The sequence below is a fragment of the Hakea prostrata genome, chromosome 11, assembly GCF_041222555.1.
Source record: "Hakea prostrata isolate BN-2017 chromosome 11, UWA_Hpros_2, whole genome shotgun sequence".
In the NCBI taxonomy this organism is placed as follows: Eukaryota; Viridiplantae; Streptophyta; class Magnoliopsida; order Proteales; family Proteaceae; genus Hakea; species Hakea prostrata.
This window is the reverse complement of record NC_142610.1, coordinates 22,206,694-22,231,392: the sequence shown is the minus strand read 5'-3', so window position 1 is coordinate 22,231,392 and position 24,699 is coordinate 22,206,694. Positions and strand designations below refer to the sequence as shown.

The window sequence follows — 24,699 nt, the reverse complement described above, 5'->3', positions numbered from 1 at the left end:
CTCAACAACCCAGATATAATAATAATAATAATTATTATTATTTTTAAGTGCAATGTTAGTTTGAAAAAATGTTTTAACCAAAAGAATCTTAGTGAATGTGTCTCTTTTTTTTTTTTTTGGTTTGCCAACTCCGGTTTAGTGAATGTGTCTTTTAAAGAACTACAAGATTCGTGTCAATAAACCCTATCTATTTTTAGAAAAAGAAAAACTTCCTAATCTCTTTGAGAATGATTTACAAAATTACTTGGTCTAAAATATGTTCTACAATCAATCATTTCAAAATTTAAAAAACTCACTAAACTCTTAAAATTTAGTTAAAAAATTTTAAAACTTTAAATTAACCTCAACATTTTTATCATTTTAAAATTTTGAAGGAAAATTTTCAGTATCATCCCTAAATAACCCTAAAGTTAACATTGTCTCGTGGTTTACATAAAATTCATGAAAACCCCACTTGAATGAAATCTTATCACTCAACCTACCATAGTAAAATTCCGTGCTTTAAGCATTAAACACATTGATGTTTAAAAAACTACCCATTGAGTAAATTCCCTCCTATGATGATATAACATCTCATATTTTTTTTCCCTTTTTTTTTTTAAATAAATATTTTTTTTAGTATTTGATATAATTTATACAATCTATTTCTATTTACCAAGGATTGCCTCTACCCCAAAAAATAATAATAATGGAAACAACTGACATATACTTTTAGAAGTCGTTTAATAAGCCACTTGGTGTATCTATTTAAAAAATCACTAGTAAAAACAATTTTATCAGAAGGTCTTTAGTAGAATTTTTTTTTTTTTTTTTGAAGCAAAAAACACCAGAAACTGTTTTTTTAGTGAGTTATCAAATATGTTCTTAGTAAATGCGACTGAAAACGACCTTTACCAACTATAAGAAATAAGAATAGATGTAGAAAGACGAAGAAAAGAGTGGGCCATGGTCATGTCATCTCATGACGGTGTTCACCACCATATGGACACATTTAAAAATTTTCTAGTTGGCAAATAGTGCTATCACTCTTAGGGCAAAGGATTCAAACTTCATTCTTTGTTGGTAAAGATATAAAAATTTGTCTAAATACCTAAATGTGTAAGATTCATGCCGAACAATGAACCTCAAACAAATGAAACCAAATAAAAATTATGTGTTTGGTTTCGATCACAAATTTAAGACCAACGATGCATTTTAGTCTCCATGATAAACAAAGTAAAAAATTATTGCAAGTTGCTAAGACAAGTGATCGAGAGGCTGAATCTTTAAAAACAAGTAACAATTCAAATCTTTTTTGATAAACAATAAATTCAATTACAAATCATACCAAGGAGAACCTTAGCAGCAAATTGTGTTCAGCTGCTTCAATTCCTCCTTCTATAGCTCTCACTGTTTACTGTTTTTCTCCTTCACTAGAGCTTCTCTTTATTCTTTTGATATATTAATGAAATATAACACGAGAAGGAAACCTTCACAGTTTTATTTTGACTTATATTATTATCGAGTAATAAAGTTGTAGTAGGCAGGATAATTCCTGTCTCGTTTGACTTATATTTTGACAAATGTTGGCTTGTAGTCGATAATAAAGAGCTTCTCCAGTGCAGGCCTCATTGATTCTGCCAATTCAAGATGGGCTGAGTGGGAATGAAACTCTGCAACACCTTCCACACTCTCGAAAGTCGATTGAAACAGATGGGTGAACCCTTGATGCAGGTTCATTGTACTAACATCTGTTCCCCTGTTTTATTGAAGGAAAAAGAAAATCAATGCATGAAGAGTCAGAACTTGATTGGAACCATGAGGCACCAAAAACAGTAATCCTACTAATCCTGAAACCCTGTTGAACAGATTAGTTATTCTACAAATATGACCATCTTGATAAATTAAAAGTTCTCTCGGAGTTCATTCCACAAAAAAGGCCACAGGATTATAAGTATTCTAAGAATGAAAAACGAAAATGTTAAAAGTATCCAATAGATCGAGCTACACAAATCAAGTCACAAGATGACTTATAGAGAGAGTGGTGGTACCATTGAAAATCCTTCATGGGCTCGATGAGATTAACAAGATTTGCATAATTCTTGATGAGTTCGACAACCTTTTCAGGTGAGATATCGGCCTTGAACTTGGCTAACACTATGTGCTTCACCACTCCCTTCGCCTCCTCCATTTTCTCTCTCTCTCTCTCTCTCTCTCTCTCTCTCTCTCTCTCTGTCGTAGATGTATCTATTTTTGCATCTCACATGGCGTTATATAGTTCTCTTCCTCTTTCTTCTTTCTTTCGTCTAACCCTTACCTTTTATTTTATTATTTTATTATTTTTTTTAATATTCTTTTTACGTTTAAAGACTATAAAATTTTAAATTTACAAAATCACACTCTGGCTGAAACTGATGAAAACCCTATTTCAATCCCACGCGGACATTAGAAGATGCTTTGGCATTGATAGATGAAAGGTGGGAGGAACAATCTAAACTATATCAGCATTTCTTTTTGGAAGCATTAACCATGGATTCCTAAAGTTGCGTGATGCTTTTGCTAAGATGGAGGAAGTGGAAAAGTTAGGTATATATTTATTCAACAGCCCATGTGTATCCATCATTCATAGTTTATTTAAGGAGAAGCATACCACAAGAGCCTCGAAAACACTCAAGAAACTGATAGATGAATATTGTTACCTATTTGCATTGATTGATATTTTGTTAGGCTGGTGTGTCTGACGTAGTGATGCTTGTAATGCCCAGCATTGGATGAATGTCATATAAACAAAAGAATAAGTTGATTGAAAGTAAGTTAAAATCAGTTTACTTTACTTGAAGTCGTATAATCTGCAGATATTTTTTTTATGCAGTTGAGATTTAATGGAATCTATGCCACCACGTGAGGTAGTGTAGGTCAGTGACGATTGGAACATCTTTCATCAATTTCAGTAGTAGTTTTTGCAGTGGTTTTCGAAAAGTATGTGTTTCTAACGTAAAAGTGAGGTTAAAATTGTAGATGAAGTATAATAAAAAAATTTTAAAAAAAATTTCTTTTTTTTCGAAGGTAAAAACTAAAAGGGATAATTATTATTGTCCCTATACTTTTGTTTTATTACTACTTTATCTTCTGTACTTTTTAATTAAAATTATTAATCGAACAATTAACTTTGTCTATAATTACTAACGTGCCCCTACTGTTAAGCTCCATTAGTCTACCAATGATGTGTCATTTATATAAATATTTTTTAAAATCTAAAATATAACCTTGGAATTATCTCTTTACTTATTTACCCTTTTTCAAGTTGTAATACTATCCTTAATTAAATATGGAGAAAAATTAACCTTAAATTTATTATAAAATGGAGAAATATATTAATGACAAGAAAGAAAATTGGGATAAGATGAGTTCAACTCTTCTATTGAGTTATTCATTACATATTTATAATGGAACTAGCATCTCCTCTGATATCAAAGTCTAAAAAGAAATACAATATATGATTCTCGCACACAATAAGATGATCTTGATATGGAATAATGGATTACTAAGGTCTTTGGTTAATATGGGAATGCGAATCACCAAAATCGCATGTTGAGATAGCTGAAATCTTCATTTAGAAATTACATCTTTTTGTATGATTTCTTTTGGGGTGATGGACATTCATAATCAATATTATTTATAATAAAATTCATTTTATTTTCTAAAAAGAACCTACTGATAAAGGAAATATGTGATTTTTTTTTCTCTAAAAGAAACCACCAAATAAAAAAATATATGTGCTTGAATAAAACTCAGAATAGAAACTAAAGATGAGGAAAAATCAAATTTAATTCGAAGTTAGAAATTGAAAATCACCTAATATATGCTTCCATAATTATGATTGTGAAAATTTTAAATCGCGCTTAAGAGTTTCAACAACCATAAACGTGTGGTGTGGTCCCACCAATCACTGAATTAAATTCTCATAAAAAAACAAAAAGAAAAATAATTCAAGACAATGCTTCCACTGAAGATAAACCTTACCTAGAAATCTATGTTACTTAATATTTTTTAGTAAAACAGTAAGACCCTCATTAACAAGTATCACGCTGCAACAGAGATCATTGTTATTTTATTATTTTGTGTAAATTTTAAGAATTACAACACACATACAATGATTCATTTATTTTTTCATAGATAACTGCTCTTGTTGTTTGAACTTAATTTTATTTTTTTTGATACATAAATGGGGTTAAAAAACCCAAATCAATTTAAAGAAAGCTGGTCAAACGATCCACCTGAAGGAACACCTCTATACCTTGAGGGGGTTCTTGAAAGAAATGCGTAGGAGACTCCAATGTTGTTGTTCTCTTCGTCATCCAATCGGCAACCATATTTGCTTCTCTATTAGTATGAGTAATGATGATATTTCCATGCAAATCTACCAACTCTCGAATCGCCACAATAATCCTTGTCATCCTTCCTTGATTTTGAGCACTCAGTTTCAAACAATCGATTGCTTGTTAATAGTCAAACTCCACGTAAACAGGTAGCATATTTCTTTCTACTGCATAGCATATGCCTACACAAATAGCATGGAGCTCGGTTTCAAGAACACTTGTCTTGGGGATTCTATGCACAAAACCTTCGAAGTACACCCCTTATGAGTTGCAAAAAACCCCTCCAATTTGATTGAAATCTTCTTTACCAATTACAGCATCTACATTGCATTTTAGCCACCCTTCCGCTGGTCTTTTCCACTTTGCCTTTCTTCTAACACTTCGTGATAATGATTGTGGATTATTTTCTTGGGTCCAAGCTGCCTCCACATGTGAGTAGTATTCTTTTATCATTTTCACCCCTCCCCCTGGTAGAGTGAAGTCTTCTTCATGAGTATCACGATTTCTCCAACCCCACAGTAGATATAGTGTGATGGCGAAATTGGCTGATCATCATTTCTGTTGTTGTGATAGATTTTCACAAATGTTTAGGTAAAGCCAATCACGATGATCACAATTTGAACTTAAATTTATTCTGTGAAATAGTTTGTCTTCATCACGATACACATTTTGATGGAGTTAGAGACAAAAAAGCAAGATTTCAAAAGGTAATTCATTCACAAACTTTCCAGAGATACATGAATCTAGAGATTCACATTTTTACACTAAAAACATGAATCTTTATTATAAAAGTGTTAAACATTTGAACCAGGACTTCATAAATGTTTTTTTTTTTAAGATGAATCTATAGATTTCATTTCAAAGATTAGGCTAACCAAATAGTAAATTTTATGAACCATGATTCCATAGAGATTTCAAATATCTAGAGATTTCAAATTTATGGAGTCTGGAGATTTCAAATATCTAGAGGTTTCAAATCTATAGATTTTAAATCTATGGAGTTATAATTTATAAAATTAGATGTTTGGTTGTGGAATGAAATCTGTGGATTCATCCTAAAAAACTATTTGATCGATGTGATTTTTTTGAATGTGCAAACGTATAGCTTTTTTGAAATCTCTGGATTTCACCCCTTACCCATAAATCTACAGATTCACGTTTTTAGTGTAAAAAAGTGAATCTCTAGATTTCATGAATCTAGAGATTTTTACAACCAAACGGGTATAATTCTCAGATTCATGAATCCAGAGATTTGAAATTTCTGGATTCATGTAACCAAACAGGCCCTAAAATCTTTAGACTCAAATAACCAAACAGGCATTTTTAATCTAAGTCTTCATCACATTTTAAAATGAAAACAACTAGTACTCTTTTAAATCTAAAATTGATTTTAAAATACAAGATTTTAAGGATATAATTGGCATTAAATATGGTTTCTATAAATGAGGGTAATGTTATATTTTTGACTTCTTAATCTTAATGAAGGCAAAAATAGATATTATATATTCATTGTTATAGTCGCTTAACACGGTTAAAAGTGATGGAAACAATAATAATTTCATAAAAAATGAGATTTAATTAGTAATAAAACCAAACTACAAGGAGATCATAATAATTATTCCAAATTAAAAACCAAGAAAGAAGTGCTTTGGTAAGCCGGTTTGTTTTTATGAGCTAACAACGAACCGGTGGTAAATCTAGCTCAAAAAACAGGTTTTGTAAAACACTTCAGAGATGTTTTTCTGGCTCAGAAACAATTTTAAACTGTGCCCGATTGAAAGAAAATCCCCGACCGAAGGAAGAGTCTCCACTGTCTCTCACACTTGAACGGCGTCTGTGCAAATTGCTGTGGAAGGAGATTCTGGTCTCCGATTCCTCGCGCAGAAGAGGGACTCAAACTACTTCTCTGCAACTCCAACAAACAACCGAAGTCGTCTTCCAACTCCAGGTTTGTCTCTTTGTCTCTATCTCTGTCTCTTGTCTTCTACGGCTGCTATTGTGTTGATAAAAAGGCCCTAACCGAAATGCTGAAATGAGGGAAACGCTGAAAGAAAATCAATGATTTTGATGAACGGTGCATTTTTTTCCCAAAGATTGAAATAAGCAAATTTCAGCAAAACAATGCTTATTTTGTCTGTTTAATCCTGAATATGTTAAAAGTACTAAGTTTTGGCTGAGTTTTCAAACAATGGTTCGATTGTGTGTATGTTAAACTTTGAAATTTCCAAATAAATGGCATCTCAGTAAGTACGAACCAAAACTTCAACTTTATTGATTGAAGAATGAACCAGAGGTCATCTGAGACTTGTAGACTTGTAAGATTCAAGTTCAGTATTCCCAATTTTATAAAAGTTTGCCCATCATCTATTCGATTAACTACCCCTTACACTCATAATTACCTCTTCTATTTTGCATGGAATATGTATCAATCTTTAGTCTCTTTTTATCAAAGATGCCCAACACCTGTTTGAAACTCATTGTGATTAGCCTAAGAATAAAAGAAATATGACTTGTTAATTATAGTACAGCGAACCAACCCTTTCTGAACTAAAATAAGAAAAATTGTCAATCTCACCATCAAAGGGTAGCTCATGAGTTGGAAATAAAGACACCTCTTATTGTAGGTGTCACTGGTTTGAGTCTAAAAAAAGTCAATCTCCTATGCTACTGAAGAACCTGGAAATATCAAGAGTAGTTAGGCCCTTCAATGCTTATAGCTTTTGAGAATCTAATTTTGAGATATGTCACAAGATGAACCATATAGTACACCCGCGGGAATTTGGATAATCTAATTAGATCACATGGCCTACCTCAGATAGTAGTCTTCCCTTGCATTCCTAGCCATCATATTAGTGGCAAACTGGTGTATTTTTTTTGATCAATTGGATCTGCTGGACCGGGGGCTTATATTCAGGTCCTAAACCCATATCAGTTTTATTCACCCACTCTGATGTGTGAGCTTTAGTTCAAATCAATGTAGCTCTGCCTCATGCTTAAGGTTGGAAGTTATATAAAAACTAGACCAATTTGTATTGCTGGAAATACAAAGAAAATGTTGCTGTAGAAGGTGAGCCATATGGTAGGTTGAAATCTTAAGCTGGACTTGGTCGTTAATCTGTAGTTTCTTATATGTTTTACCAAGTTGGAAAAGGCTTTGTTATAATCAAAATAAAGCCTGATACAAAGTGACAAAGAGGATCTTAACTATCAACAGGGATTCCCTTTCCTCCTAACCGAAGCTAGAACCCAGCCACCATCTTCTCCGTCTTATTCGTCTTGGAATCTCCTGGTAGTGGAATAGTCAGAAGCTGAGCCGTTAAGGTCAGTGAAATAAATAGTTTTTTCTCAAAAGTATTCTTCTATGTTTATATGAGTTTTCTTGTTTTTGTCTATCCCCGATCAGATGGGCTTTTCCCCTTATAGGGATCCTATATACTGCGCTTGTGTATCTATATTTGTTTTAGTCAATTGAATTGTTAGTGGTGAATTCAATTGAATCCTCATTTCTGAAAATGATCAATCTCGTTTTTGGGTACAATGAAAACAGAGAACAAGCAAAAGACTCAGCTTGTATAAGGCTATCATCTATGTTTCTCAATGGAACTTCCTTTTATTCCATAACCAAATAGACGCTGTCACAACTTCTTATAGTTATCCGTGGAACTTCATTGTTCGTTTTAGTTTGTATTGTGTGGATTAAAGTTTTAAATCATCTATTTGATGACTGATAGCCCCTTTTGGGTGTTCTTTTTGATGTTGGTTTGAAGAAGTGGTGAGTGTTGCATACCTACATTTTTTGTCTTTTAGAATCCCTTTTGTAATTCAAAATGCAACAGTATGGGATGGGTGGTACCTTATGTTGTTTTACACATGTATGTGAGGTAAGGTTTCTCTATCACATTCATATACTATCTCTGATGGGCATGTATTCTTGTTGGTTTTTCAGAGATTATTGAGAAGAGTGGTTGCCATATTTATTGGGTACAAAATGAGGCCTAAGTTGTTATTCATCTTTATAGAGTTCATTTTCTAATTTTGTGTCGAGAAACAGATTTTACGAAGCACCTACTACTGCTGAAAAGATTTCCAAAAGCAACTTCTATCAAATGCCTATAGAAGTGTTTCCTGGAACAAAAACATGAAGAAGTGTTTTTGGTGCTTGTTAAAGCAACACACTAGAACCGTCATTGAAAGGACTCAATATTGTCACCTCTTTTGGTTTCTTCTTTCTATTGCTATCTTGCTTGGGCTTACTCTTTTTTATTTTATTTTATTTTTAATCTTCAGTTTGAATTTAAAATTACTGATGTTACTCTAGCTATTTCTCTTTTCCTCCTTATTTATTTATTTATTCATTATTATTTTTTTAGAGGTATTCCTTATTTCTAATTTGTCATTTTAATGACTGTGGTTTCATAGTTTTATTTGGGTAGAAATGGTGGGACTATCTGTTGGAGAGAAACATTTCATACAGGGAGGTATTGCTCAAGACCTTCGCACTGACGGTCGAAAAAGATTAACTTACCGACCTATATCTGTTGAAACTGGAGTCATTCCTCAGGTCAGTAGTCTTCATTCCCATGGTTGTTGATATTCGGATTTTCTCTTTTTTCTCATTATGTTTGACTATCATTATTGGTTGACCAAAGTATGATTGGTTTCCATTGAAATCATCTTGAAATTCTTTTGTTTGCTACTTATAGGCAAATGGTTCTGCTAGAGTTAGAATGGGTACCACTGATGTCATTGCCAGTGTGAAGGTATTTCCTAATCAAGACTGCCATCTTTTCCGATGCTTTCTAGATAAGTTTGTAAAATGATTGTATATTGGGAAATCTTCTGTCCCCTATGCTTATCGTCTATGTACTTGATCTCTGAGTTCAAACTTTTACATCTGATTCCCCCCAAAATAGAGATCTTCTACCTCTTCTTCTCCCCTATTAACTTAAATACCCAAATTACTTTGCCACAAAACCATAATTCAGTCTTTCAATTTATTTTTTCCTTTCATCACACATGTTGTGTGGGGCCCACATCTGAATACTGATAGAATAATTTCCAGGTGTGACCGCAGTGGACCCCACATAATATGTATGGTGAAAAATCATCAGGGGAGCACTAGTGGAGGAGATCCAGACTCGGGGGAACGGGGTGTCCCACCTCATCAGCTTTTAAAGGTGGCACCAGTGGAGAGGGTGGGAGTTAGCGCTATACACTACCCTCAAGGGGACGTGATCCCAATTCCTGCTGCCACCCCTTACACTGCTTTGCTCAAACCTAGTCCCACTGCCTTAGCCCCTTGCTTTTAAAAGTTCAATGGTGGTGTGATGAATAAGATAGTTAACAGGAGTAACCAAGAATAAAGAAGAGATTCTGCAGTAAATTTCTGAAAAGCTCCATCTACCCTCTGCCAGAAACTGTAATGAAAAATTGCTGCTAGATCAATATCAACTTGTGAGATATCCTGACTGTATGGATGTGATCTAAAATATACCACATAAAACTGCAATAGTAGTAAAATATGTCAGAACTGTACTCTCATGGAAGAAGAACAGTAAGCAAAAACTCGCCTTTCACGATGAACATGGGTTTCACTGGAACGTGCAGAAAACCAAGAAGGAAAAGTGGGAACCTTGAGAACCCCCGACTGGTTCTTGGTAGATTTGCTTCTTCCCCTGTTTTAAATCTGCTTGGAGGGGAAAATGGCCGCAAGAGGGGTGGAGTGGTTTAATTGAAGGCAGTTCTCTCATGGATTAAGAGTTTTAGAGAAAAAAATTGAGGATCTTGACTTGAACCCATTGTCCTGGTTTGATCACACCTTACAATCCAGATCCCATGAAAGCATCTTCAAATAGCAGCTACAAACTGCTGATTAATTTGCTGGCCATCTAAACTTAACTTCTTGTGAAAAAAAGGGAGAAGTCTACACAGGATAAGGACCCAAAATAATTATTCTACAAAACAATATGAGGGTGTTTGAGCAACAGGCCAAGGTGTAGCGTTACCTGGGCAAGGGGAACTACAGACAAAGAAGAAGTGGGATATACTTTTGTAATTAAAATCTTAAAAGAAACGGAAAGATTGAATTGTTGGAGGGCAACTTGGATATTTAAATTTATAGGGGTGAAGGAGAGGTAGGAGTTCGCTTTTTCTGGGGAGTTAGATGTAATAGTTTGAGTAAATGGAGGTTAAGTATAGGGGAGTGATAGAAATTTCCCTTATATACACTACTGGTCCTTAAAATTATTGTTCCTTTGGATAAAGGTCTTTTTTAGCTTCAAAAGTGAAATCTACTCAGGGAATTTCCTGCTTTGCTAACAATTTATATTGGCAGGCTGAACTTGGAAAACCAGATCTGCTTCAACCTGACAAAGGCAGGGTCATCATAAATGTTGATTGTAGTCCCACAGCAGCACCTGTATTTGAGGTTGGTGGATCTATGTCTTTGTAGTAATTTTTGTTGTTTCCTTTTGAAATTTAATTTCAGTTGGCTTACCATGTTAGTCCTGAGAAATGCAGACGTTAAACTGTTGCACACTTTGGATTTAGGAAATTAAATTTGTATGCCAATTATGTGTTATATTAAAGTTATTCCTACCTTTGAACAGATCATGTGTTTGTGTGTCGGGGTGAAAAACTTGAAGCAGTGAGCAAAGTTTTTTTTTTTTCTTGGTGGGGCCAGACACATCAGATCAAATGTAATGAAAACCGGAAGATAAAACAAAATTCTTGAAAGCAAACTCACTGGAATATTGTCAGCATTTTATCTCCAAAAGGGATTTATTTGCGAGTATTTTCTTGTAGAGATTCTCACTTAATCTAGTTACGACTTAGAAGACTCCCACATTTTGGGTTGCATACTTATTCCAAACAAGGAAGAAGTATATATATATATTTCCTGGGTTGTCGTGCTATTAAGGATAGTTTTAAGAGCGTAGATGGCAAGTTAAGGTGTTAAAGAGAATTAGAGATGAAGAACTGAGAATGGTCATCTTCTTGCCTTACGAATGTGGCCTCTTTGATAGGCAAGTCATAATACCAACCTTTCCTTGATTGAAAAGCAAGTAAGAGGTCAAAAGATGCTTTGCATCAGACAAAATCAACTGCTATACAGACAACAAATCTTCTAATGCATGAATTGCGGGGCTTGTAACTAAATAGTAGGTTCGATGAAGTGAATTCCCTTTCACTCTCTGAAGCAGGAAAGACATGAGTTGCATGAATTTGCGACTAAGATGATAGGTATGTTTTGGAGAGTAAGAAGTTTTTCTGCTCCACTGACATATAATATTGAATGATTACTTAAGATATAATTAGAGATCTGAAAGCTTTTAATACCAAGTACAGTGCAGTGAACAATACAAATTGCTTATTACATAGACCCAGCCCCTGTACAGTGCAATACAGCAATTATTCCAGTTTTATTGTAAGGAACAAGGAATGAGATTCTAGTTTGGTATATGGACTTGTTCTAGAGAAGTGAATATCTTATACCTTCTTGTAGATGAAATGTGATTATCTTCTTTTGTAAAGTAAACCTGTCCTTTTAGTTATTTGATTAATCATCTCATCTTGCTGAACACAGGGCAGAGGAGGTGAAGAGTTGTCGACAGAACTGTCAGTTGCACTGCAGAGATGCTTATTGGGTAGTAAAAGTGGAACAGGTACAACTGTCAGTAGAAGTGAGACAAGTAACAATTGGCTTTCTGGAGATCACAACCTGCTTGAGTCTTGTTTCTTTTACTTGATATAGTTGTACATCTTGTTTTTCTTGATTAAGTCTATAGAGGTCACAATAAATGTTTCATAGGGGCTGGCATCAACCGTTCATCTCTAATAGTTGTGGAAGGAAAAGTATGCTGGGACCTTTACATTGATTGCCTTGTTGTCAGTTCTAATGGGAATTTGCTGGATGCCTTAGGTGCTGCAATCAAGGTAAGCTGTTAATTTTTCAATTCTGGTAAAACACAGTTGTTGGTTTTCATGACTTTTCCAGTTCATATGTTCTGCAATCAAGGTAAGCCATTGAATGATTTGTGTGGGGGGGAAAAGATTCTCGATGGGTGAGGATTCCGCCCGTGCCCAGACAGTCAGACACAGATGGAAGGTGAAATGACTGTCTTGCCCTCAAGATGCCTCTGCATCTTTCCTTGCCATGTTCCAACTCAGAGACCACACTTCCAAAAATTCTTTTTATTCTTCCCTGATCTTTTCTAATGTTTGTTTTGTTAAGGCTGCGTTGAGCAATACAGGAATCCCAAAAGTCAATGTTGCAGCGGCTGCCTCTGCGGATGAGCGGCCAGAAGTTGACATAAGTGATGAAGAGTTTTTACAGTTTGACACCTCTGGCATCCCAGTAATTATAACTTTAATCAAGGTGAAACCTAAAGAAATAAATAAATAAGCTTCTTCTTTTTTCCCCAATTTCTGTGGGTCTCTAATATCACCACAATCGGGTCTTCTTGTTAGTTTCTTGTCAATAAAATTTGCTTGTTCTTCTAGGTTGGTAGACACTACATTGTAGATGCAACCGCAGAAGAAGAATCCCAGATGAACTCAGCAGTCTCTGTTTCTGTCAATAGGAGTGGGTATATATGCGGGCTGACCAAACGAGGGGGTGCAGGTTTAGACCCTAGTGTAATCCTTGACATGATTTCGGTTTCAAAACATGTGAGTGAACAGCTAATGAACAAGTTGGATTCTGAGATTTCAGCTGCAGAAGCTGACGAAGTTGAGTCATGGTACAGTTTAACCTTTGATCTCAGTAACACTTGATTGCCTGTTGAATCGTTGAATATTTGTTACTAACCGGTGCTTAACTTGAAACAGAATGCTTAACCTGGTTCAGTGTTGGCTTGAATTTTCTCAATTCATAAGCGCAATGATCTTGCTACCGATATGTTCTTCAGCAAGAGCTGACCTTAGCATGAATGGCTGCACAACTTTGATGATTGCGATGGGCTCAGCTTAGAGACTTGGGGTTGTACTCTTGTAGTTCTGTACTTCAAGAGTGTTGAACAGCATCAAAATTTTTGTCTCAATTGGTGGCTCCACCTTTGGAATGCATGGCATCACACCCTCTATGGTTTATGCATTGTACTCATTTGGAGGGTCAAAACATTTAACTGCTGGTTGGGTTGTACACTACATATTGTTTGTGAGGTCATTACTGTCTATCAAAATGATACTAAGGAGGTATTCCTGTTGGTCAGGTATGAAGATATCATAGATTGTCAAATTCTGGAAGTTTAGTGGGTGATTAGCCCCATTGCTAGCTTAACCTTGAGTGTAGCCAAACCTAGCCCTTGCCCACCTTGATTCATTGTTAGTAAATATGCACATCAATTGTATTATCAATACGCGTATCCAAACATATAATTGGAGAGATGAACTCTTTCTGTATGTTAAACATTCACTTGTTGCTCTATCTGACTTTGAAACCAACGCCTATCGATTTCTTTATAAATTACCGTTTTAATTGGCGTATAAAAATAAAAGACCAAAAGGTTCATGAAAAATCCTTAATCATTGTAAGTAGTCACAAAACTCCCATTCTCATTGTTTTCATTTTACTCATGTTTCTTCTTCATGCACGAGTCACAAAACTTGCAACTTGTTCATCGTCAATTGTCACTTTTGTAGGATGATTCAATTTGTTTGCAAGTTACATAGTAAATTTTTCATAAGATGTTATAAATTGAAAAACAACAAGAATTCGAAAAGGCGAAGCCAAATAAGAGATGTTTCTAATGTTTGATGCTATAAATCCAAATTTCATTCATGGGGTTGAGGATTGTCTAAGAATAATGGTAGCATCATCAAAATTGAGGGCCAATAAGCATTGCAAGTCTCAATTGGGTACAATGGTTATTAAAATAATACAAAATTCATGGGTCGAGACTTGGGTTCAATTTAATGTCAATAGTAGGGCAAAGCCAGATACAGGTAGCATGTGGCTAGGCCAAGTCAAACACTCAACCCTTGGCTGACTAGAATATTCTTGCTCTAACCAATTGTGTGGACCGAAATTTTGTGCCTAGATTTTGTTTGACCTTAGGGTAGGTCTTGCAAAACTATTCTCAAAACTGTACCACTTCATTCTTAAAGAATAGAAGAACGAATCATTTGTTATAGAGTTCCAAGAATTCTCTAATGTTTGCTAATGGAAAAGGCCGAGAGACAAAAGAAGCATCACTCTTCGCAACTGATTTTGATAATTAGCAATCTGCAATCAGTTTAGACTCTCTACGATAATGAGTAATTTTTCAATCAATGGACGCTCTGAATTCCAATCCAATCTCACACACGCTCGCCAAATTATGGAGTTGGGAGTAAAGAGAAGATACAATAGCCACCAAGTAGCATTTAGCCAGAAATTTGAATTTTCATGTTTTTAGGCAAAGAAATCAATTTTATTAGAGAAGGAATCAAGTATCAACAAAGGACTGAAAGGAAAAGGAATACCTTATGACATCATTTTGCTGATGCATCAATTTCAATTATTGAATTGCTTCACACACACTAAAATGACTTAATCACCAATCCTTTTTGAAGTAAAGAGCAGATGAAGAATCAAGTTCTTTCTTCTAATGAAAGTTTCTGAATAATTATTAGATGCCTGATTCTCTTGTTGGATTATTTCATTTGAAATAGATAATGATTAAGCATTTATGTTCTAACAAACTCCCTTACAACCATTCATGATAAACATCTCATCTTTCGTTAGCTTATCTGGAGAGTGACCGACTAGTTTTTTCAGATTCTTATAATATTCTTCGTTAGCTAACAATATTGTAACTGACTCAAACTCATCAAACATTTCTGGGTAGAGCTTCAACCAGACGTCTTGAATAATCTTTCTACCTGATTCTTTTGTCAGTTGTTGAGGATCTTTGAAGGAATAGCTCTAGAAGTTCTTAAATGAGATTACTTGTTGCTTAAGAGTAGTCAGATAGGAATATAAATAGATGAACTAGAACTTGGATTTAGTGTATCTTCAAGACTTAGTTTCAAATTTCTCAACTATAGTTTTCTTTCGGAGAAGATGGCACATCAGAGAACTGATCTCTTGAAAATAGGGCGAGAAGGGTTTGCTATGATTGATGAATATTATGGCAAGAAGCAGAGACCTTATCAAACCAGTTTTCAAGGAGTCAAGGTTATCCAACCTTCATCAAGGAAGGAAACGATAGATGCCAATGAGGCTGCCATGATGTTTGGAGGAAAGCTCGTTGTACACCATCATGCAAGCAGGGCTCCACCTTTAAGGTCTGCTAGAGCTTTCTCATATTGGAAGTGAGCTTCTACTTGATCAAACATGAAGAGTTGAGCTTCTACTTGATCAACCATGAAGACAGCTATCTATATGTAACGATACGGGTGAACTCTATAGTACTAGAGATACTCAAGCTTCTGTGTGTTGTGTAAGCCATGCATACGTGCAACCCTTTCCTTTTTGTCCTCCTCTAAGCTTGTATAAGTCGGTTACCAAAAAAAAAAAAAAGCTTGTATAAGTCATGTTATGTTTCACTTTGCTAAGTTAATGATATATATAATTATATAGTACTACGGGTGTTATATATGTGTGTGATTTTTATGTAGTATGAGAAAAATGGAAAGATAAGGTTAGATTTCATGTGGTACTTCACTTGAAGACTATGTCCACGGCCGAGCTCTGTAATGATTTCATTATAAAGGGAGAAAATGAATCAGTTTGTAATCTTAAATTGTTTTCTACCCGACTCTCGAACACACGACAGAAAACAATTTTGGTGATTCGTGGAAAGTTTAAGAGAATTAAAAGAAGAAAAAAAAAAAAAAAAAACTCAGTTCCACAGAGAAAGATTCAAGGAGAGGGAGAGAAAAAAAGACTAACGTCCACTGAGCCAGAGCACTAAAGGTTTTTCTGCAACTCCAACTTCAAAGAACTAATAGAACAAAGCTTTCTTATCTTTTGGGTGGACATTGAGACATCCTAGGAGATGGCGGAAGTTCAATGCAAGAGTAAATCAATCATTTTATCTACTTCTTGCTGTAAAGCTTAGCCAACATTCTGTGGGGTGATACACTATAGAACCACGGTTCAGTGACAAACCTGTATGATCATATGATATATAGCGTAATCAGAGGACATGAGTAAAACATGATTAATAATTAAAATTATAAACTAAATTATCAAAGAGGTTACAAGTATCCCTCAACTAAAGTTAAAACATGATCAACTGGACATCAGATTTTAAAAGAAAAAAGTGTTTGTTTGCGGGGAAATAATTTAATTGTCTTAATAAAAGATGCCATCGCCCTTCATGAAGAATATAAGGGTAAAAATGTAAAACATAGCTATAATAGACACTATCGACTCCAAAAGTATCGTTAGTTCACTACTAGAACCAGTTCCATAGGAGCAGTCCTGACACGGGCACGAAGCTCCATGTGAGTCCACCTCCTTGCAAGTCGCTCCCTTAAAATAGTTTGCCGACGACAGATCCTTCATTTGAATGGAGTCCTCATAAATTGGAAAACAACAAGATTTTGAAAAGATGATGTCAAATAAGATTTGTTTATAACGTTTGATGCTATAAATTCATTCATGGTGTTGAAGATAGCCTCAGAGTAATGATAGTATCAATTGGATACAACGGTCACTAAAATAATACAAAATTCATGGTTTAGGGCAAATAGAAGGGATGCATATTCAATCTTAGAACTTTCATAGTATTTTGCTTGGTTGATTGCTTTCGAGTAACAAGTCTCTTTTTATATGAAGTTACGCAAATGACGAAGAACATTATCATAAAACATTGTAACAAAACCCATCAAAGTACAGGAATATTGAGATTGTTTGATAGTAGAAAAGAGACAAATAGTATATTATGCATAAAAGATTTTTATATTTTTATTATTTTAAACAATGTTTTGTGGATTTAATGAGTTACATGACATTTTTTTTTTTAATATTTGTGTACTTTATCTTAGATATACCGATTCTTTTTTTTTTTTTTTTTTTTTTGCCAAACACAGAAAATGCATTCAAAGAAACAAGTCTGGGGAAATTGCATCCACCAAACTTTAGACATGCCTAAACAACGGGCTCCCCTAGCCAAGAAATCCACTGCAGTATTCTCTGTTCTAGAAATATATAAGACAACATAGTTGTCAAACCTTAACAAAGAGGTCTTAATAAGCTGAAGTAAGTTGAGACAGTACCAATCTAAAGCATTAGACTGATCATGTAGACTAGAGACCACGGCCAGACAATCAGAAAAGAGCTTAATTTTCGTGATCCCTATTGCTGATGCCACTTGAATGATGTCATATATCGCTTCCAACTCCACTTGCTGTGCAGATAAAGCCCAACCTGCTTTCATGCGAGCAGCTATAAAAGATCCAGAAGAAGTCTTTATAATCCCTCCACGACCACTACGAGAAGTTGCTGGATCCCATGAACCATCTGAAAAAATATGAAAGAAATTTGTGTCATCAATATCTATCAGTTGCGTATTCAAAGTATTAAATAGAAAAGTTGAAGCATTCAACATATGAGATTCAATCACTCCTGTCGTGGCCGATGAAGATAAAGTATCAAAAAAGTGGCCATGAATATCCTGCAATAGACCATTTAGGGACCATGAAAACATACTTAAACTAGGTGCAATCCCTTCAAACCAGTAAACGTTTCTTGCCTTCCAAATTAACCAAGCTACTGCACTCCAAATAGCATGCACCCAATCTAAATTACCATTAGGCCGATAGAAGGATTCAACGAAGGTCCACCAATCCACAATGTCACGGCCGCGAAATATATTTGTATCCAAACGAAGTGGAGAGACTTTCCAACAAAGTTTTGCAAAAGGACACTGAAATAAAAGATGAACAATCGATTCATGGGCACATTTGCAATAAAAACACAAAGGAGTGTAGCAACCACCTCTTAAAAACAAATTTAAATTAGGTTTATTTATTTTTTATACCGATTAAAAAGAAGAAGAAAAAAATCTCAAATTAGGTTTATTTATTTTTATGCGTGGAAAGCTTTTGTTTATGGAGGTATGAAAACTCTAAAGTTAATTGTAAAAAATTAGTTTGCCCTTGATTTTTATAAAGACTAAACCTCCTCTTTTTTCTTGTGTTAAACACGTAAAATAAAATTATCTTACACGACTTATTAGGCTGAATTACTGAAAACATATTATCCGTACATATCAGTAGTTGAACTATTACCATTCCCAAACTTACTAATTGTGCCCTAATTAGCCTCGAATGGGTTGGGTCTAGCTAGGTCAGTTAGCATGAACCAATAAAACAAACCATAATTAGGGTCGAGACTCGGGTTCGATTTAACGTCAATAGTAGGCCAAAGCCAGGTACAGTTAGCATGTGGCTAGGCCAAGTCAAACAGTTAACCCTCGCCTGGCTAGAATATTATTGCTCTAACCAGTTGTGATGACCGAAATTTTGCATCTAGATTTTGTTTCGGCTTAGAGTAGGTGTGTGTCATCGTACCAAACTTGTACCCTTGCACCATACAACGGAACCGATAATGCAACTGAAAACAGGTTTTCTACAAAACTGTTCTCGAAACTGCACAGCTTCATTCTTAAATAACAGAAGAATGAATCATTTGTTATAGAATTGCTAGAATTGTTCCCTGAGAATGTTATCAATGGCTTCTAACAAAATTCTCTAATGTTTGCTAATGGAGAAGGCCAAGAGACAAGAGAAGCATCACTCTTCGCAGCTGATTTTGATAATTAGCAATCTGTAATCAGTTTAGACTCTTTTACAATAATGAGTAATTTTTCAATCAATGGATGCTCATAATTCCAATCCAATCCCACACACACTCACCAAATTATGGAGTTGGGAGTAAAGAGATGATACAATAGCCACCAAGTAGCATTCTAGCCAGAAATTTTGAATTTTCTTGTTTGTAGGGAAATAAATCAATTTTATTAGAGAAGGAATTAAATATCAAAACTCAAATGTCCAACAAAGGAGTGAAAGCAAAAGGAATCCCTTATGACATCATTTTGCTGATGCATCAATTTCAATTATTGAATTGCTTCATACACACTAAACTGACTTAATCACCAATCCTTTTTGAAGTAAAGAGCAGATGAAGAATCAAGTTCTTCTTCTAATGGAAGCTTCTGAATAATTATTAGATGCCTAATTACCTTGTTGGATTTGAAATAGATAATGATCAAGCATTTTCGTACTAGCAAACTCCCTTACAACCATTCATGATCAAGCATCTCAACCATCTTTCATTAGATTATCTGGAGAGTGACCCACTAGTTTTTTCAGATTCTTATATTCTTCGTTAGCTAAAAATATTGTAACTGACTCAAACTCATCAAACATATATGGGTAGAGCTTCAACCAGAAGTCTTGAATAAGCTTTCCACCTGATTCTCTTGTCAGTTGTTGAGGATCTTTGAAGGAGTAGCTCCAGAAGTTCTTAAATGAGATTACTTGTTGCTTAAGAGTAGTCAGATAGGGCTATAAATAGATGAACTAGAACTTGGGTTTAGTGTATCTTCAAGACTTAGTTTCAAATTTGTTAACTATAGTTTTCTTTTGGAGAAGATGGCACATCAGAGAACTGATCTCTTGAAAGTAGGGCGAGAAGGGTTTGCTATGATTGATGAATATTATGGCAAGAAACAGAGACCTTATCAAACCAGTTTTCAAGGTGTCAAGGTTATCCAACCTTCATCAAGGAAGGAAAAAATAGATGCCAATGAGGCTGCCATGATGTTTGGAGGAATGCTCGTTGTACACCATCATGCAAGCAGGGCTCCACCTTTAAGGTCTGCTAGAGCTTTCTCATATTGGAAGTGAGCTTCTACTTGATCAACCATGAAGAGTTGAGCTTCTACTTGATCAACCATGAAGACAGCTATATATCTATATGTAATGATAAGGGTAAACTCTATAGTACTAGAGATACTCAAGCTTCTGTGTGTTTTGTAAACCATGCATACGCGTGCAACCCTTTCCTTTTTGTCCTCCTCTAAGCTTGTACAAGTCATGTTATGTTTCACTTTGCTAAGTTAATGATATATATAATTATATAGTACTACGGGTGTTATGTATGTGATTTTTATGTAGTACGAGAAAAATGGAAAGACACATGTACATAAGGTCAGTTTTCTTGTGGTACTTCACCTGATGATAGGCTCTCTGCTAGTTTAGTTTATGTAAGTAGTTTTCGCTTTGTCCATAGATCTTGTGACTCTCTTGCTGATTTCTTAGCCCATGGCTCAAAGAAATTTCAGCTTAATCGTGTCTGGTGGCTGTCCCCCTTGTTTTGTAAACACTAATCTCCTTTCCCCTGGCATTAGCCTAGAGAGTTTAATATAAGTCATTATTTGTTAAAAAAAAAAAGTTCTCAGCCAAGCTCTGTAATGATTTCACTTTGAAAGGAGAAAATGAATCAGTTCATAATCTTAAATCGTTTTCTACCTGACTCTCGAACATTAAAACGTTTATACTAATTAAAATAGAACAAAATGACCAAAATTTCTTGTCTATAAAATAACAAAAAAGAATTGGTAACTCTTACCCCTAACATTTCGGGTCACACAATCAATTATTTGGAGCTATTGAAAATTGAAGCACAACCCATTGTTAGGCGTTTACTGTTTTTCATGATCTAGATACAGTTGGGCCACCAACAAGCCTTCTTATAACATTCTAACTGGCAAAGTTAGTCTTCATAAACAACATCAAGCCCTTTTTTTCCCCTTTCCCCCACCATCACCACAGTTCATTGTCATCTCTCTACAACACTTAACACCTCTTTAATCGTATTTCCTTCGAGCCTATCCTCCGATCTTCATCACACTTTTTCTAACTTCATGAAATGAAATCACATGAATCTTAAAAGAAATTTATTGGCTTTGGCACATAAATGAGAAATTCCACAACACAATATTCTTAGGCTTCTTCTTGATGTCCATGAACTATCAGTTATTTAAGTAATTTAAAGAATATTTGAAGATTATATTTTCATCAATGATCTTTCTCTTTTATCAATTGTGTTATATCTCATCTTGCAAACTGCAATTATCATCCTTGTAATTTATTCTAGAGAATTATTTCGCTTTATCAATTTATTTACTTTGTTATAATTAGAGAGGGATTTTTTTTTAAGGTACGAGGTGATCTTTTACCTTTTTTTTTCCGCCAAAGAGATGATCTTTTATCGATAGTTATACTTCATCACATACAAATAATGAGATATATCCACTAAGTCTATGAGACAAATTGGTGAGCTAACCTTTTGGCGAGCTTGATTTTGGTGCCTGTGGAGATTCGGTTGGATATGAACACTTTGTCTTATTAGCTTCGCAGATTGGTTTGTGTAGAAATTTAGGGTATATGGTTTTTTCGCTACTAATATTGTAATTGCTTTATTATTATATTTATATTATGTTAGCCTTGGTCCAAAAAAAAAAGAGATAAAGATCAAGACACTGTCTACTAGTATATCTAATTAACTATCGCTTGAATGTTTAAATAAGGATTAATTTGATGGCTAGACATTTTCTATTTATTCCATGGTTATACTTTTCAGTAAATTTTGCCCGAAATTCGTCAAATATTGGGTGGTTTGGTGAGAAGCGAAATAAAAACACCGGCGGTGAAAATGATATATGCTAAATCTCGTAGGAAAATCGGCGATTTTCCTGCGAAATGGCAAAATACCGGCAAATAATGGGCGGAAATCACTCTCATATTCGTTGGAGATGCTTGCCACGACATCCGTGCTTGAATGCACCTTTGAGGCTGCTGTGGGATCACACTCAGTTCACCGGAGATGTTAAGAATGTTTCACAGATGGAGGTAGGAAGGAACAAATTGACAACCTTGGCTGCAGAAGGGATGGAAGCTAAGAAAGAAAAAAATCTGGAGAACGCAGAGGGAATCATTCTCCAACTATTTGAGACTGAATTTTTAGAGAAGAACAAGAAAAGTGAAGAAAGTTAGCCGCGAACGTTTCAATCCAAGGTAAAAAGAATGATGAGTTGTTTAGAGTGGGGCCCAAGCATCTATTACCAATTGAATGACTTGACCTCACGTGCTCACCATTTCTTCAGTTAAATTAATAATAAGGGGCATATATTATTGATGGAAATGAGTTGTTTAGAGTGGGACCCAAACAATTATTACCAATTGAATGACTTGACCTCACCTGCTCACCATATCGGTGAAAAACTGGCAAAATTCGCCAACTCCCTAGGTTTCGCCCCTTAACGAACCGACGAATTCCGCCAAACTTTCGTACCATGTATCCATATAAGTGAATGATAAACTATGAGAAAATTGATTTAATGAGTAAATTTTTAATCAATGAACGCTCAGAATTCCAATCCAATTTCACACACGCTCGCCAAATATGGAGTTGGGAGTAAAGAGATGATACAATAGCCACCAAGTAGCATTCTAGCCAGAAATTTTGAATTTTCATGTTTTTAGGGAAAGAAAATCAATTTTATCAGAGAAGGAATCAAACATGAAAACTCACATGTCCAACAAAGGAGTGAAAGCAAAAGGAATCCCTTATGACATCATTTTGCTGATGCATCAATTTCAATTATTGAATTGCTTCACACATGTACACTAAAATGACTTAATCACCAATCCTTTTTGAAGTAAAGAGCAGATGAAGAATCAAGTTCTTCTTCTAATGGAAGTTTCTGAATAATTATTAGATGCCTGATTCTCTTGTTAGATTATTTCATTTGAAATAGATAATGATTAAGCATTTATGTTCTAACTAACTCCCTTACAACCATTCATGACAAACCCTCATCTTTCATTAGCTTATCTGGAGAGTGACCGACTAGTTTTTTCAGATTCTTATATTCTTCGTTAGCTAACAATAATATAACTGACTCAAACTCATCAAACATATCTGGGTACGTAGAGCTTCAACCAGACGTCTTGAATAATCTTTCTACCTGATTCTCTTGTCAGTTGTTGAGGATCTTTGAAGGAATAGCTCTCCAGAGGTTCTTAAATGAGATTACTTATTGCTTAAGAGTAGTCAGTTTTAGGCTATAAATAGATGAAGTAGAACTTGGGTTCAGTGTATCTTCAAGATCGACTTAGTTTCAAATTTCTCAACTATAGTTTTCTTTTGGAGAAGATGGCACATCAGAGAACTGATCATCTCTTGAAAGTAGGGCGAGAAGGGTTTGCTATGATTGATGAGTATTATGGCAAGAAGCAGAGACCTCCTCAAACCAGTTTTCAAGGTGCCATGGTTAACCAACCTCCATCAAGGATGGAACCAATGGATGCCACGGTTACTGCCAAGATGTTTGGAGGAATATTGTCCTTAGTATGCCACCTTGCAAGGGCTCCACCTAACAGATCTGATAGAGCTTCCAAATATTGGGAGTGAGATTTTAGTTGATCAACCGTGAAGAGTTGAACTTCTACTTGCATGATCAACCATAAAGACAGCTATCTATATATGTAACGATACGGGTGAACTCTATAGTACTAGAGATACTCAATTAAGCTTCTATGTGTTGTGTAAACCATGCATACCTGCAACCCTTTCCTTTTTTTTGTCCTCCTCTAAGCTTGTACAAGTCATGTTATGTTTCACTTTGCTAAGTTAATGATATAAAATTATTTACTACTGCGGGTGTTTTATATGTGATTTTTATGTAGTACGAGAAAAATCAAAAGACACATACATAAGGTTAGATTTCATGTGCTACTTCACCTGAAAACAATATCAATGGCCAAGGTCTGTAATGATTTCACTATGAAGGGAGAAAATGAATCAAGTTCTCGAATACGTGGGAGAACGTTTATACTAAAATAGGACAAAATGACCAAAATGTCTTGTCTAAAAATCAAAGTCCAAAAAAGATTTGAAAACTCATACCCCTAACATTTTGGGGCACACAATCAGTTATTTTGAGCTATTGAAATTTGAAGCACAATCCATTGTTAGGTGTTTACAGTCTAACACGATTAGGCCACCAACAAGCCTTCTTATGACATTTTGGCTGGTAAAGTTAGTCTTCATGAACAACATCAAGCCCTTTTCCCCATCATCATCATCACATTTAATCCTCATCTCTCTACAACACTTACCACTTCTTAATCATATTTCCATAAACCCTATCCTTTGATCTTCGTCACACTTTTCATGACTTCATGGAATGAAAACATGAATCTTACAAGAAATATATTGTCTTTGGTGCATAAATGAGGATTCCACAACACAATATTCTTAGTCTTCTCCTTGATGGGAATGAACTTCCTGTCATTTAAGACAATCTAATAAATGCTTGAAGAATGGATCTTCAACAAT

General features: G+C 35.0%; 2 protein-coding genes across 4 annotated transcripts; one reads left to right on the top strand and one right to left on the bottom strand.

Moving 5' to 3' along the window:
• Positions 1 to 1,349: 1,349 nt before the first annotated feature.
• Positions 1,350 to 2,170, bottom strand: LOC149000909 (stress-response A/B barrel domain-containing protein HS1-like). The gene is made up of 2 exons (XM_089140945.1): positions 2,031 to 2,170; positions 1,350 to 1,738 (listed from the first exon to the last, which is right to left on the bottom strand). The coding sequence occupies exons 1-2, from the start codon at positions 2,168 to 2,170 to the stop codon at positions 1,549 to 1,551; spliced, it is 330 nt and encodes a 109-aa protein (XP_088997071.1). The 3' UTR covers positions 1,350 to 1,548.
• A 3,930-nt stretch (positions 2,171 to 6,100) lies between these two features.
• On the top strand, positions 6,101 to 13,849 carry LOC149000908 (uncharacterized). Of its 3 annotated transcripts, XM_089140586.1 has the most exons (10): positions 6,101 to 6,306; positions 7,573 to 7,679; positions 8,778 to 8,919; positions 9,062 to 9,118; positions 10,693 to 10,785; positions 11,944 to 12,022; positions 12,169 to 12,293; positions 12,592 to 12,735; positions 12,861 to 13,099; positions 13,188 to 13,849. In XM_089140586.1, coding segments are annotated over exons 3-10 (864 nt in total). In that variant the 5' UTR covers positions 6,101 to 6,306; positions 7,573 to 7,679; positions 8,778 to 8,793; the 3' UTR covers positions 13,189 to 13,849. The 3 variants fall into 3 exon arrangements, with proteins under 3 accessions (XP_088996712.1, XP_088996713.1, XP_088996711.1); XM_089140587.1 differs by lacking the exon at positions 7,573 to 7,679 and having other exon boundaries at positions 8,792 to 8,919; XM_089140585.1 differs by lacking the exon at positions 7,573 to 7,679 and having other exon boundaries at positions 13,188 to 13,848.
• The last annotated feature ends 10,850 nt before the right edge of the window (positions 13,850 to 24,699 follow it).

Excerpts from the sequence above, each read along its gene's own strand:
- LOC149000909 (XM_089140945.1), bottom strand. The coding sequence starts at position 2,170 with ATGGAGGAGGCGAAGGGAGTGGTGAAGCACATAGTGTTAGCCAAGTTC. Across the intron at positions 1,739-2,030 it reads CCCATGAAGGATTTTCAATG|GGGAACAGATGTTAGTACAA; the intron begins GTACCACCACTC and ends TCAATAAAACAG.
- LOC149000908 (XM_089140587.1), top strand. The coding sequence starts at position 8,794 with ATGGTGGGACTATCTGTTGGAGAGAAACATTTCATACAGGGAGGTATT. Across the intron at positions 8,920-9,061 it reads AAACTGGAGTCATTCCTCAG|GCAAATGGTTCTGCTAGAGT; the intron begins GTCAGTAGTCTT and ends TGCTACTTATAG. Across the intron at positions 12,294-12,591 it reads CCTTAGGTGCTGCAATCAAG|GCTGCGTTGAGCAATACAGG; the intron begins GTAAGCTGTTAA and ends TGTTTTGTTAAG.